The sequence below is a fragment of the Erythrolamprus reginae genome, chromosome 1 (genome assembly GCF_031021105.1).
Source record: "Erythrolamprus reginae isolate rEryReg1 chromosome 1, rEryReg1.hap1, whole genome shotgun sequence".
Classification (NCBI taxonomy): Eukaryota; Metazoa; Chordata; class Lepidosauria; order Squamata; family Dipsadidae; genus Erythrolamprus; species Erythrolamprus reginae.
The window spans coordinates 157,107,616-157,121,540 of record NC_091950.1 but is presented as its reverse complement, the minus strand read 5'-3'; the positions used below and the strand labels follow the sequence as shown (position 1 = coordinate 157,121,540).

The 13,925-nt window shown below is 40.0% G+C and overlaps 1 protein-coding gene across 1 annotated transcript in view; it reads left to right on the top strand.

Moving 5' to 3' along the window:
- Positions 1-13,925, top strand: part of CLASP1 (cytoplasmic linker associated protein 1) — a 273,270-nt gene that overhangs the window by 43,166 nt on the left and 216,179 nt on the right. Inside the window, exon 3 of the mRNA XM_070730165.1 lies at positions 7,963-8,163. Coding sequence (XP_070586266.1) covers positions 7,969-8,163 — 195 coding nt within the window. The 5' untranslated portion in view covers positions 7,963-7,968. The remainder of the gene's footprint in view (positions 1-7,962; positions 8,164-13,925) is intronic.

Sequence of the window (13,925 nt, the reverse complement as noted above, 5' to 3'; positions counted from 1 at the left end):
GTCTGATGTCTGAAACTTCAGCTGGAATCTCACAGTGGGCTGAACATTCGTCATGATATTTATTCTTTTAAAATAAATGTTTTTGTTAAAATGATGGAGAAGCTAGGCAGTAAGAGAATACAGCAGCGTAACGGGCAGCTCTTCCGCTAGAGGGAATTGGTTTGGAGGAATTGGTTTACTCTACGGGCTGTAGCTGCTTTTCATAAAAAAAGAGGATTGTAGGAATGATGACCTGGAAAAAAACCGGGTCTGATCAGTGAGCTGCAGCTCATGGCAGCTTAAATCTTTGATTCTTTGCCCTGCAGATGAAGGGGGCTCTCCTCCTACATCCTCCGATAAGGGAAAGCAGAGACAGATCTGCAGAAATCTCCTTTGGTTTGATAAAGTTCACTTAGACTGTTTTGGATGGCATGATGCCTTTAGGTCTAGCTCCGTTTGTTTACATTTTGAGGTTTTTTTTTGAATATTTTAATCTCTGCTCCATTCACACACTTTACTGCTGAACTTGACCCATTTTCCTTCAAGCGTGCCCTACTTTTTTTTTTTTTCAGAACCAGAGGCATGTCATATTATTATGATTAGATCTGCCCTCTTTTTATCAAATGAAAAGAGATTTGCTGGACTGGAGTACCTTAAGGGTAAAGAGATGGTTCTCTGCAGGCAGGCTGGAGCTTTCCTCTATTCCAAGTAATGATTGCAAGCTTGAAGGACTATGGAGCATGGCCGGAGGGCAGGAGGAGACTCTGTATCTGTCAGACTTAATAAAGTAAAGTACACGCACGAGGGAAATTCATTTTGTTAAAAGGGGGCAGGGAAGAGCGAGGCTGCAGCTGCTAGTAAAGTGATACAGAAGAGCTGGCCCTGTTGTCATGAGTGTGTATTTTCCTTGTGTCTATCAGAAGTTCTCCTTGCAAATAGTGCTTCAGGGCTTGGATTGTAAGAAAAGGACAAAGTAAAACTTGGGTTACCGTATTTTTTGGACTACAAGATGCACTGGACTAGAAGACACACCTAAATTTACAGGAGGAAAAGAAGAAAAAAAAATAGCTTTTGGCATCTGCAGGTCAGATTTTCACCCTCCTAGGCCCCTGGAAGCATTCTGCAGTGCTCCGCAGGGCCAGTTTTCACCAAAACATTTGGGCTTCCAAACCCTCCACATGTCACAATTTTGCCCTGCCAGGCCCGCAGAAGCACTCTGCAATGCTCCATGTTTTTTTGTTAAAATTGTGCCCATTTTTGGCCTGCAGAGTGCTTCTGGGGCCTGGGAGGGAGAAAACGCGATGCATGGAGAGCTTGGGAGCCCACAAATGAGCCGAGGTGGCGCAGTGGGTAGAGTGCAGTACTGCAGGCCACTAAAGCTGACTGCTAGATCTGCAGGTCAGCGGTTCAAATCTCATCATTGGCTCAAGGTTGACTCAGCCTTCCATCCCTCCCAGGTGGGTTAAAATGAGGACCCGGATTGTGGGTGTCCTGAGTCTAAGGGGAAGGACGGCATAAAAAAATCAAACAAATAAATAAACAGGCCCATTTTTGGCAAAAACAGGCTGTGCAGAGCATTGCAGAGTGCTTCCAGGGGACCAGGAGGGCAAAAACGTGATGCACGGAGGGTTTGGGAGACCAAAAATGCCTGTATTTTGCACCTAAATTTTCACCCACGTTTTTGGGAGGCTGGGGCAAGGTGTATGTTATATTCTGAAAAATATTGTAATTCTCTATGTATGTATTTTATGTCGTTAAGATGTTGGGTGGATACTGGAGAGGCCTACATTTGGGGTCAGTCTCAATCATGGAAGGGAACAGGAAGTGTTATTTATGCAGCCTTGTACTGCTGAATGAAAGGCATTCATAATGATGATGATGATGATGTGATGAGAGTGATGGTGATGAGGATGAGATTGCAAACAGTAAAGTTAGCTATCCAGCCTTTAGCCAACGTAAGTCCTGCTTTGTCGGAATAGACTCATTTATATGAACTTTAAAAATTCTAAATGAAATAGAAGCAAAATTCTAAATTGCTTCAGTGCCCGGTGAAACATGAATACTGCTTACTAGTATTGGTAAAAAATATTTGATGAGCCATAAACCTGGGCCTAGATGTGTATCACCCATCCGTGATAGTTTGCATGTTAGCAGTGGTGCCACTTATCTTCCTGAAAAATCAGGTTGTGTAATCCAATTCATTCTTAGAGTCACCATTAAACATGGTAAAAGTGAGGGAGTTGTTTTTTATTTACTTACTCATTCCAAAATTGCTCTTGACAAGCAGCCAAAACAAACATATCCAAACTTGTTTGATGTAGGAGGCTGGTAATACCGGATGCCTAAAAGGGCAAGGCTGCTTTAGATGGTTTTAAGGAAATATTTCTTCCATAATTTCTCAATTGGGGTCCCTATTCCTGCTTGAGCATATCATTTTCTACTGGTGTACCATGTTGTGTGGCAATGGCAGAAACCAATAAGTTAGTTTTTATAAGTAATCCTTTTGTTAAAATGGCAACTACTCTAAGCAATTTGTTGTCCAACCTCATGCACGGTTGTATTTTTCTCTTACCTTAGCTGGTGAAACAGGTTAAGAGATTTAAGAATGCATATTTTGTCGACTCAGGTTTCTGCAAATGTACATACCAATCATTGCAATGTAAATTTATTTCAAATTAGCATGTGGATTTCGCCTGCGGTTGTACTTGTTATAATAACCTGGGTAATGGAGCAAAGTGCCCCTGCATTTATTTGGTGTTACCGCAGAGAAGTCATTAAATTAGCAGTCATAACAAGGGGAGTCTGCACACTGACAGTTGAACCCAACTTTTTTTCTATTTGAATTATGATAATCCATAGTATTTAATTTCACGGCTTCGGTTGCATTAGAAATAGGAGTGTGCCAATTTGGGAGCACGATTGCCTTTAGAAAGAAATCCTGCCAGGTATCTGAGATTAGAGAACTTTGCCAATAGGTATCATGATACCTGGCATTTTGCAATTTATGTAGCTAGTCCTCAATTTACAACCATTCATTTGGTGACCAGCTGTAGTTTTACCCGGATTGAAAAACGTGCCTTATGGCTAATTATTTTCACACTTAACAACCGTTGCAGCATTCCCCATGGTCACATCATCAACCCTTGGATGCTTAGTAACTGGCATGTATTTATGGCATATATGATCCCAAGGTCATGTCCTCACCGTTTATAACCTTCCCAATGGCTTCCGTCAAGCAAAGTCAATGGGGAAGTCAGATTTGCTTGATATGAATGGATTATCATTTAACAAATGCAGCGATTTGTTTAATAAAATGGGAAAAACAGAATTAACTGTCTTGCTTAGCAATGAAATTTTGGGGCTTAGTTGTGATCCTAATTTGAGAACTAACCTGTATTATCAATTTATTCAAAGTGTCTGGCTCCCAGATAAGTTTGAAATAAGTGACGGTTACTTTTGACTAGACGTGTGTAAAAGTGAGCAGTTAGAATAGTCCAACACCGATATGATTAATCCAGCTTTTATATTAGCAAATTTGTATTCAAGGTACGGTACATAGATTCAGCAGCTTTTTCAGAAGGACAACAACATGACAAAATTTTGTCTCATGAACTTTAAATACTTTTTAAAAAGGACAATAATTGACACATTGAGATTTCTGAATTGTCACTCCGGCAGCTCACAAGATTTCAGTGTTCTCTTTCTGAGAGTTTGTTTCTCGTGTGATTTCATGTTTGAATGCTGAAGTCATGCAAGGTTTTGTGATATCATAAGATTTTAACTATACATACTCATGCACAATTTGTTAAATGCATATTGTCCCTTCAGATTTTCTGAAGTTTTGAATATATTTTTTTAATGAATATTGTCAAAGCTTCATGTGATTGATGCTGATTTATAAAGAGTGGCTGAATAACATGGAAATTTGTTTCATAAGCACAGTATCATAATGCAATGGGCCACTGGCATTAATTGCCTGTTTAATATAATCATTTCAATCCAATAATCGAAGCTAACTTCATTAAACAATGTAGGTTGCTTTGGGCCATTTACTGTCAAAATTTCACAAACTTTGGTTCCCATTTTTGTTGGGGGGTGGGCGAGAGAGGGAGAGAGAGAGACTGATATCACACCCACAACAAACAAACAAACAAACAAACAAACAAACAAACAAACAAACAAACATGCAGATCAAATGAATAACTTTTGATTCTACTTGGATGTTATTATGTGGCAGAAATCAAGCACTGTATTTTACAATCCGAACTTTATATCAACTCAAGTAGGGAGATATTTGACAATGCTATGTGGTGAGGCTGTTTGCTTCTTCCTTAACACTCTCTTAGTTCACATGTTTTTGGGTGCAAAGTATGGCAAGCCTTGAGAAGTTCTCTTCCCGGGTCTATTTGACCCGGACCGAAAAGTGTTCATTTTAGGTACTTATATTTGGTCTTTTTGAAAGCTTTTTTCACTTGGAAACTACCGTGTTTCCCCGATAGTAAGGCAGTGTCTTACTATCTTTTTACCCCCAAAAGCCCCACTGTTTCTTACTTTGGGGGTATGTCTTATATTGTCCTGGGCACCGGGGCCGGCTCGTCTTCGGGCTTTGGCCCGGGCGAGGCCTCTTCTCCTCCGGGCGGGCGGCGTTAGGCGTCCACCCACCCCCAGCCCCGTACCGCTTTACGGGCCGGACGATTGGGGGGGCGGGGGGGACGCGAGGCAAAGGAAGTGAAGGGAACTACGGGCGCCGGGAAGGCGCGGAGCCAGATGCAAGCGTCGCGGCGCGCGTGTCCTTTCAGACCCCCCCGCCGTTTCCCGCCTCCACTCACCAAATTGACAGGGTGAAGGTAGCCGTTCCCGGAGGGCTCTTCTTGCCCGGGGTTTTTTTACGCGCCTTGCCCGCCGCCGCGCCCCGGCCTTTGCCCGGGGAGCCCCGCTAAGCCTTCTGCGCCTGACTCGGTGAGGCGAGAGGGAAGAAGGAGAAGCGCAAGTGGATGCGGAGCGCCCGGGAGGCATTTATCCGTCCTTCGCTTTGACGGCGCTGGTCCGAAGCGAGCCGAGCGGGCGGACCAGCGCTGTCAAAGCGAAGGACGGATAAATGCCTCCCAGGCGGATAAATGCCTCCCGGGCGCTCCGCATCCACTTGCGCTTCTCCTTCTTCCCTCTCGCCTCGCCGAGTCAGGCGCAGAAGGCTTAGCGGGGACCAGCGCCGTCCTTCGCTTTGCCAAGCCGGGGAAGAGGCAGTGGCGCCGCGGCAAGGCAAAGGACGGCGCTGGTCCGAAGCGAGCCGAGCGGAGGGGAGCGCCGTCCTTCGCCTCGCCGCCACCGCCTCTTCCCCGGCTTGGCAAAGCGAAGGATGGCGCTGGTCCGAAACGCCACAACCCCTTCAGCGGAAGATGGAGAATTCTTCTATGTTTCTAATCCAGGCTCGCCAACCCGGAAATGCGAGGCGAAGGACGGCGCTGGTCATCGGGCTCCCCCCCGGCAATACCCCCGTGTTTCCCCGAAAGTAAGACATATGTCTTACTTTCGGGGTATGGCTTATATTAGCCAACCCCCCTGAAACCCCCCATATGTCTTACAATCGGGGGGGTCTTACTATCAGGGAAACACGGTAGTTTGAACATTTCTGCACACAATGAAATGAAAATTGAACTGAAAAAATTGATGCTTATTGGTTTATTTTGCTCATAAAAGGCAGCCCCCATGCTTATACTCAAATAGGCTTATACTCAAGTAGGCTTATACTCAAGAAGGCTTATACTTGAGTATAAAACCCTATGGTCTTATATTCAAAAATAAACTGATAAGCATCATTTTTTTCAGTTCATTTATATTTTTCTTATGATCAGAAATGTTCATTTTTGTATATCAAACCTTTTGGGTGAAAATCCCTTGGAGATTTGTAGCCTAAAAAATATAAACTGACACGAAATGCTCAAAAATGGGGCGGGGCTTTTTGATCAAAATAAACCAATAAGCATCAATTTTTTTCAGTTCAATTTTCATATCATTGTGTGCAGAAATGTTCAAACTAGTTTACCAGTGAAAACCATTTTCAAAAAGACCGCATTTAAGTACCTAAAAAAAATATTTTTGGTCCGGCTCCTATACGACCCAAAACAGTAAAAGTGTAAGTTTTTTCCCCAAAAAACATTTGCCCCCACCCCCCCAAAATATTTTTATGATGATCAGCAATGTTAAATTTAGTAAATCAATGCCTAAGATTTTAAAAATATTTCGAATTTGGAGCCTAAAATTTTTTTAAAGTGAAAATGGTTGCAAGCAGCCGGGGGGGGAGGGGGGAAGAGGGAGGAAGCCTTATTTCTGATAAAAAAAAATCCCAATAAGCATCATTTTTTCCAGTTCATTTATATTTTTCTTATGTTCAGAAGTGTTCAAACTACCAATCCTACACCAACTTTAGTAAAATTTAACGCATTTTGCAGGCTAAACTATCTATAAATTGAAAAAAAAGATCACAAAAAAGGGGGGGCAGCCTTTTATGAGCAAAATAAAACAATAAGCATCCAAGTGAAAAAGGTTTTCAAATTGACCAAACATAAGCACCTCAAATAAAGAATTTTCGGTCTGGGTCAGGCTGACCCGGGAACAGAACTTTAGGGACTTTTTTTTTCAGCAAGAAAGAAACCCCCCACCCCAAAAAATTCTCTTAGAACCCTTGAAATGATGCAAAGTCATGAAATTTCAAGTTTCAGATATGCAGGGAATTTTTTTTACAGGGGCTCAAACTTTGATTTCGGGTCTCACAGACCAGAACATAACAGGAGGGTTAACAAGCTGCTGACAAATGGAATCAGTGTGTAACTAGAGAAGAAGCTTCCCTTCATTGCACCCAAATAGCTGCACATCTCTAGCAAGGATCCTGAAAAGCTCTGACAACATTCAGTGGGAAAGATAGACACAGTTCAGAAAATCCCAAAGAGGACAAAGACACAACACGCACACACACACACCTGTAGATGCTATCTGGGAGCGTTGTGAATGTTGTAACGTTTAGGCCAGTGTATTGCTTGCCCTGCAGCAAGAGAGGGGTTTCAGAATAGCATTCTGGCATTCTTGATTATGGAATGTCTCCCGCAGTATCAGTTAAACCCTATTCTAAATATGATGTTTATTTTAGTATTTAGAAACCTTCATCCAGTATTGATTTCCCTTAAGTCTCTTGGTTGTGCATTTTCCCCTTCCTCCCTGCTCCGCCCCTTGATGTAGTACCTGGTTTGGATTATTATTATTATTATTATTATTATTATTATTATTATTATTATTATTATTATTATTAATTAGATTTGTATGCCGCCCCTCTCCGTAGACTCGTAGATGCATAGTTCCTGTAACAAAGTGTCTTCTCTATTTAAATATGATTCCTGATACTGTCCATATTGGATTCATGTTTTTGTTGCTGAAAAAAAAGGGGGGTGATGTGTAAGCATTTTCTGAACACTTGACATCTTATTACACTAAAGCTTCATGTTTTAATTTTAAGACAGACTTCAGTACTACATGAGATACAAAAACACACAATTTTTTAGTCCCCATTTTTAAAACCTTAATTAGTTTTCATAACGGTGCATTGAAAAAGAGCCACAAGAGAAATTCATTCTTTCTAAATGGAAATGTCAGATATCTAACTTGGGATTTTGTGCAATGTAGATTTCTGCTTAATATTCACCCCTAACATTTTGCCTCTTTAAAATTTCTTTCAGGATGGACTGCTGATTTGGAAAGCACCACAAACCTGGTCCTACAAGCCTTCTTCTTTATTTATCTATTACTAGTTTTTTGAATTGAACTTTTAATAACCTGCCAGCTGCTCTTTAGACACACATGGTGCATTGTTGCCATTCCCAGAATCACATCTTTGAAATCAAACAAAGAGGCGACCTCAAGGATAATATCTACAGGAGGACTTTTCAAATCTGCCGCCCTCTAGTTTCATTTTTGTCTCCGCCTTTTTTCTAGAACATTATGGAACCCACAATGGAGTCCTGCTTGACGCAGGTCCTGCAGAAAGATGTTGGGAAACGACTTCAGGTTGGCCAAGAACTGATAGACTATTTCTCAGATAAACAGAAATCTGCTGACCTTGAACATGATCAGACCATGCTGGACAAAATGGTTGACGGTCTTGCTACCTCGTGGGTAAATTCCAGCAATTATAAGGTAAGCTTGATTTGCAGAGACAGGAGTGTGAAGGGGTGGAGACCTTGTATATTTGCACAGGTTCTTCAGTCAGTTTGGGAACAATGAGTTCACGTTGCAAATCCCTGGAGGCCCAGCACATTTCTTACTGATCCACCCTAAGCCTTCATTTGTGGTATTTCCTCCCCGTCCCCTTTGTTCTTACGAACTTTCACACCAACTTGTAGGCATAGGCACTTTCCAATGAAAATAAAAAAGGAACTGTGTAATTGAATTTGACAAGTTATTGGTTACTTATTTTGCTGGGTGCTTCGGATGATGATCCAAGCTAAACAGATAAAATATAGCATGTGTGCGTGTGTCCCTGTTCAGGAATGGGGACCCAGGTTCAACTTCTTACAAAATCATGGAGGCTAATTGGCTGATTTTAATCAATATTGTCACAGATTTCTTGTGATAGGAACAGTTGGTAAGAGAAGCAGTTGCATGCTGGCGCTTAGAAAAAAAATTGGTTTTAAATCTAATGAATTAAGTAGAAGGTCAAACTAGTACTTGCCTTTTTTGTGTGTGGAGAGACTGCATAAAAAAGTATTTATTTAAGATTAGAATGTTATATTTTAAAAGATGTTGGGCTGCCCTTCAAAAGTTGATCTTGTGTTGTCACCTCCTGGGATTCTTTTTTTAAAGTGATTATGCTGTATGTTTTTCTTCCTTCCCTTCTAACTTTATTGGTTGCTACAAATACCATATTTTTTGGAGTATAAAACACACTTTAATTTTTGGGGAGGAAAATTAGCTGGGGTGGATTCTGACTACCAGGTATTCTTCTGACTAGCATTCTTAGTCTGGTCAGTTTCAGCACATTAGTTCACTGTTTTTGAGCGAGCATGCTTTAAAAAAAAATTAAGTAGTTTTAAAGAACAGCATATAGTACACAAAATATACATATATGCAAATCAAACATACATAAAACTATACAATAACAAGGGAAATAACCATATATTACAATGTTACATATCGTTATCAAGTTCCTATTTCTAAACCACGATTCCTTTAATTTATCCAAAATCTTGCTTTTCTTACTTTTAACGTAATATTCTTTTGATCACCATTGATGTCCTGTTTGAGACTTTCTACCTATTTTTTATTTTTTTTATTCTGTATTTTTTACTGATTATGCTAATTCTTTTTTATATTCCAACCATTCATACAATTTCCCCAAATTTTATAAAATTCTGTTTCCTCTTTATCCCTGGTTAGGGATAAAGCACAGCTGATGAGAGAGAAGCAATGAGAAAAGCAGGTGAAAAAGATTAGGACTGAAAAACACCTTGGAAAAAACTACATTCAGAGTATAAGATGAACCCAAATTCTCAGCCTCTTTTAAGTGGGGGAATGTATCTTATACTCCAAATAAGATGCTAATACTCTTAATATGGTAATGTTGGGCAATGAATTAAATCCTATTCTTGGTTACATAGAAACATAGAAGTCTGACGGCAGAAAAAGACCTCATGGTCCATCTAGTCTGCCCTTATACTATTTTCTGTATTTTATCTTAGGATGGATATATGTTTATCCCAGGCATGTTTAAATTCAGTTACTGTGGATTTATCTACCACGTCTGCTGGAAGTTTGTTCCAAGGATCTACTACTCTTTCAGTAAAATAATATTTTCTCATGTTGCTTTTGATCTTTCCCCAAACTAACCTCAGATTGTGTCCCCTTGTTCTTGTGTTCACTTTCCTATTAAAAACACTTCCCTCCTGGACCTTATTTAACCCTTTAATATATTTAAATGTTTCGATCATGTCCCCCCTTTTCCTTCTGTCCTCCAGACCAGTGATTTTCAACCTTTTTTGAGCCGCAGCACATTTTTTACATTTCCAAAACCATGGGGCACATTGAGGGGGGGGGCAGCTAAAAAAAGTTTGGACAAAAAAATTCTCTCTTCCTTTTGCTCTATTTCTCCCTCTTTCTCTCCCTCTTTTTCTCTCTCTCTCCATCCCTCTTTCTTTCTCTCTTCCTTCTTTCCTCTTTTTTGCTCTTTTTCTCCCTCCCTCCCTCTATGTCTTTCTCTCTCCCACCTTCCCTCTCTCTCGCTCGCTTTCTTTCTTTCTCTCTCTTGCTTGCTTTCTCTCTTGTTCTCTTTCTCTCTTGCTTTCTTTCTCTTGCTTTCTTTCTCTCTTGCCTACTTTCTCTCTTGTTCTCTTTCTCTCTTGCTTTCTCTTGCTTGCTTTCTCTCTTGTTGTCTTTCTCTCTTGCTTGCTTTCTCTTTCTTTCTCTCTCTCTCTTTCTCTCTTGTTTTCTTTCTCTGAGCTTCGCGGCACACCTGACCATATCTCGCGGCACACTAGTGTGCCACGGCACACTGGTTGAAAAACACTGCTCCAGACTATACAGATTGAATTCATTAAGTCTTTCCTGATAAGTTTTATGCTTAAGACCTTCCACCATTCTTGTAGCCCGTCTTTGGACCCGTTCAATTTTGTCAATATCTTTTTGTAGGTGAGGTCTCCATAACTGAACACAGTATTCCAAATGTGGTCTCACCAGCATTCTATATAGCGGGATCATAATCTCCCTCTTCCTGCTTGTTTTACCTCTAGCTATGCAGCCAAGCATCCTACTTGCTTTCCCTACCGCCTGACTGTTACAGGAGGAAAAACACTAGTAGCATTTTGCCACTTATGTTCCTCTTGGCTTCTAGGTGCTCACTAAGAAAAGATTTTTCAAAATGAACATCAGAGCATAAGTATTTCTTATATTATTATTATCAAGCTCTGATGCTGAGGAGTTCTCCTCCCCCCTCCCCATCTGAAAAGAAATCTGATCCAAATGCAAAACACAAGCACAGTAGTTTCACCTTTGCTTTCACAGCAGCAAGCAGCTTTACTACAGAACAGTTGAGCTAAGCCAAGCAGACTCTTCCTTCCTGTCTCCTTCCTCACACAGCAAATACTTTTTGAGTTTTCAAGCACCCCTCACCCACTCACCCACTAATAGGACGTTAGCCAGATGAATACCAATGGATGCTGGTAGACAGAAACAGATCCTCCCTCCCCCTTATTTTCCCTCCTCAGTTCAGACAATCTCTTCCTTCTACTGTAACACCAGTTAAAGGGAAAAGAGGCAAAAACGCAGGAAAAGATTTACAGATGTGATTAGGAAAACACTGGTAAGTGAAGCTGCCTGTTTCTCCCATGGCCAGTTCTATGTGGCATGCTCCAGAGTCAGTTCACCTGACAGCCTGGTCATCCTTCGGCCAGAGAGCAAAACCAGGAATGTTGTTTACAGGGAGGTCCTGAGCAATTCATCCGAGGGGCAAACTGAAAGTCTATGCTATGCAAATAATGTCTTCATCTGTAATAGAAACTTAGCTTACTATCTCTAACAAAACAATACAGTCCCTTTTTAAACTACTCATTAATTCTCAAGCTTTACGTGTCAATTTATCGTCCCATCACATAGTTTAGTAGCAAAGGACTGGTATTTAGCTAATAAGTTTGATAAATATATTTCCACAGGAAAGGTTATGGGATAACGGGGATGGTTCTGGAAAGTCAGTGTTACCAGTCAGATAATGTCCAACATCAAGGATTCATAATTTTAAGAGAACAAAGATAATTTGCATTGTATGGTATAAGTATTGAGCTAATTATTACTTGAATGATACACAACTAATATAACCGTGGATGATGGGAGACCTTGGATCCTTTTCAAAAAGAATCTGAGGTTTCCCAGATATTACTGTTTTATAATTTGTCCATACTGTCTAGTGCTGCTGAGTATTATATTTATGCAAATATGCAGCATTACATTTTTCTCATACCTGTTATCAAAATTTCTGGAGAATGTAAATATGTTTCATATGGAGCCTGCTTTATCTCCATGAAATAACTGAGTAGTAGCCCGCTACTACAATTTATTCCTTGTTGCATAAATATGCATTAAAAGTGATATATAAACAAGGCATCAAGACTGACTTGTTCTGTGACGTGAACACCAATAGAGGGGCAATTTGAGGTCAGAATTTTGAACAGTTGATCAGGGTCTAGAAACTAAGTCTTATACAGGGAGAAATTGAAGGTACTGAGTATATTTAGAGTTGAGAAAAGTCAACGGCGCAGCAATATGAAAGCCTGGTTCTCTTTTGTTGCAGAGTGATGGAGTTAAGATATAGGAAGGCAGTTGCTAATGGAGGGTTAGGAGAACTTTGACAGAAGAGCCAGTTACCCAAGGTTTTGGTAGGTCTCTATGCTCTGTGCATGTCCAAGCAGGAATTAAACAGCCATGTGTCTTTAGTTTAGATTTAGATGCTGACCATGAGGTTGAACTGAACGATCAGGGTCCTGTTTAGTTCTATGATCCTGAAGCCAACATTGATAATGGAATGATCAGATGTAGCCTCTTTATTCACAGAAAAAAAAATGACAATAAAGATTATCTTTATGGCAGCATTAAATGAGTAGTTTCTTCTCAAATCAAAATTTTGGCCAGACACCCGGAACAAGCCAATTAAATAATTCTGTCTCTCATTAAGAATTGGGCTGTGGCTGTTTTGAAATTTAAACCTGATATTTGTCATGCTCATAATATTTTACAGTTGCTCTGTTAGCATTAAATTGTCATAAAAGCCATTGAGTCAGGCTCGTATTTTATCTAGTCTTGTGTTTCTTCTTGGCAGTGGGAACAGCAACAACAGTTTTAGGTAGCTATTGCCAACCTGGCTGATTTTATTTTATTTTTTAAAGGATGTTGAAACTCCATCAAGGACTTTCTACATTTTAACCACACTTAGTACTGCTGATCATCTTTTAATGTTAATTCAGCATCTAAGTGCCAGCTTTGAATTTCATGCACATCATATGCAATGCCAAGCAAAACAGCTTCTGTTGTTATACATTTGTGATGAGATTGTTTATTTATTTATTTGATTTGATTTGATTTGTATGCCGCCCCTCTCCGCAGACTCGGGGCGGCTAACAACAGTGATAAAAAACAGCATGTAACAATCCAATACTAAACAACTAAAAAAAACCTTATTATAAAACCAAACATACATACAAACAAACATACCATGCGTAAATTGTAAGGCCTCACAGTCCCATACTGCAAATGTCCTTATAAATAAATAAAGTGACAGGCCTCTTATTTGATCCTCCCCTGCTGATATTTGAGATGAAAATGACCATTTAAGGAGAGTTCAAAAGTAGGGGACCTAGCAGATGTATAATAGCCCTAATAGAATTTCAGGAAGACTGTCAGAGAAAGAAAAAAAAAAGTACTGTAGCTTTAGATTCATCTGAAGCACACAATTCTTTCCATGGAAAGATAACAGCATGGGATCTTTAAGCATTGGTCACTGCCATATGGGCCCTATTTATAACTACTTAGTTATCAAATTCTTTGTGGCAAATGCTACAGTTGTTAACACATTTTTTTTTCATGGTAGTGGTATCAACAGTGCTGTAAATTAGTGTTATGAGGATGCGACTCATTTAGAATGCAGAGAAGTTGGTTTATCTCACAATAAAAAGATCATAGACTTTATCATGGATGCTATGTGAAAAAAATAAGTTATTTTAAGGAAGTTAAATACCAAAGGTTCAAAAGTGTTGTAGACATTGTAGGTTGTAAAATTGTAGATATGTTAATAGAAACATAGAAACATAGAAGACTGACGGCAGAAAAAGACCTCATGGTCCATCCTTATACTATTTCCTGTATTTTATCTTACAATGGATATATGTTTATCCCAGGCATGTTTAAATTCAGTTACT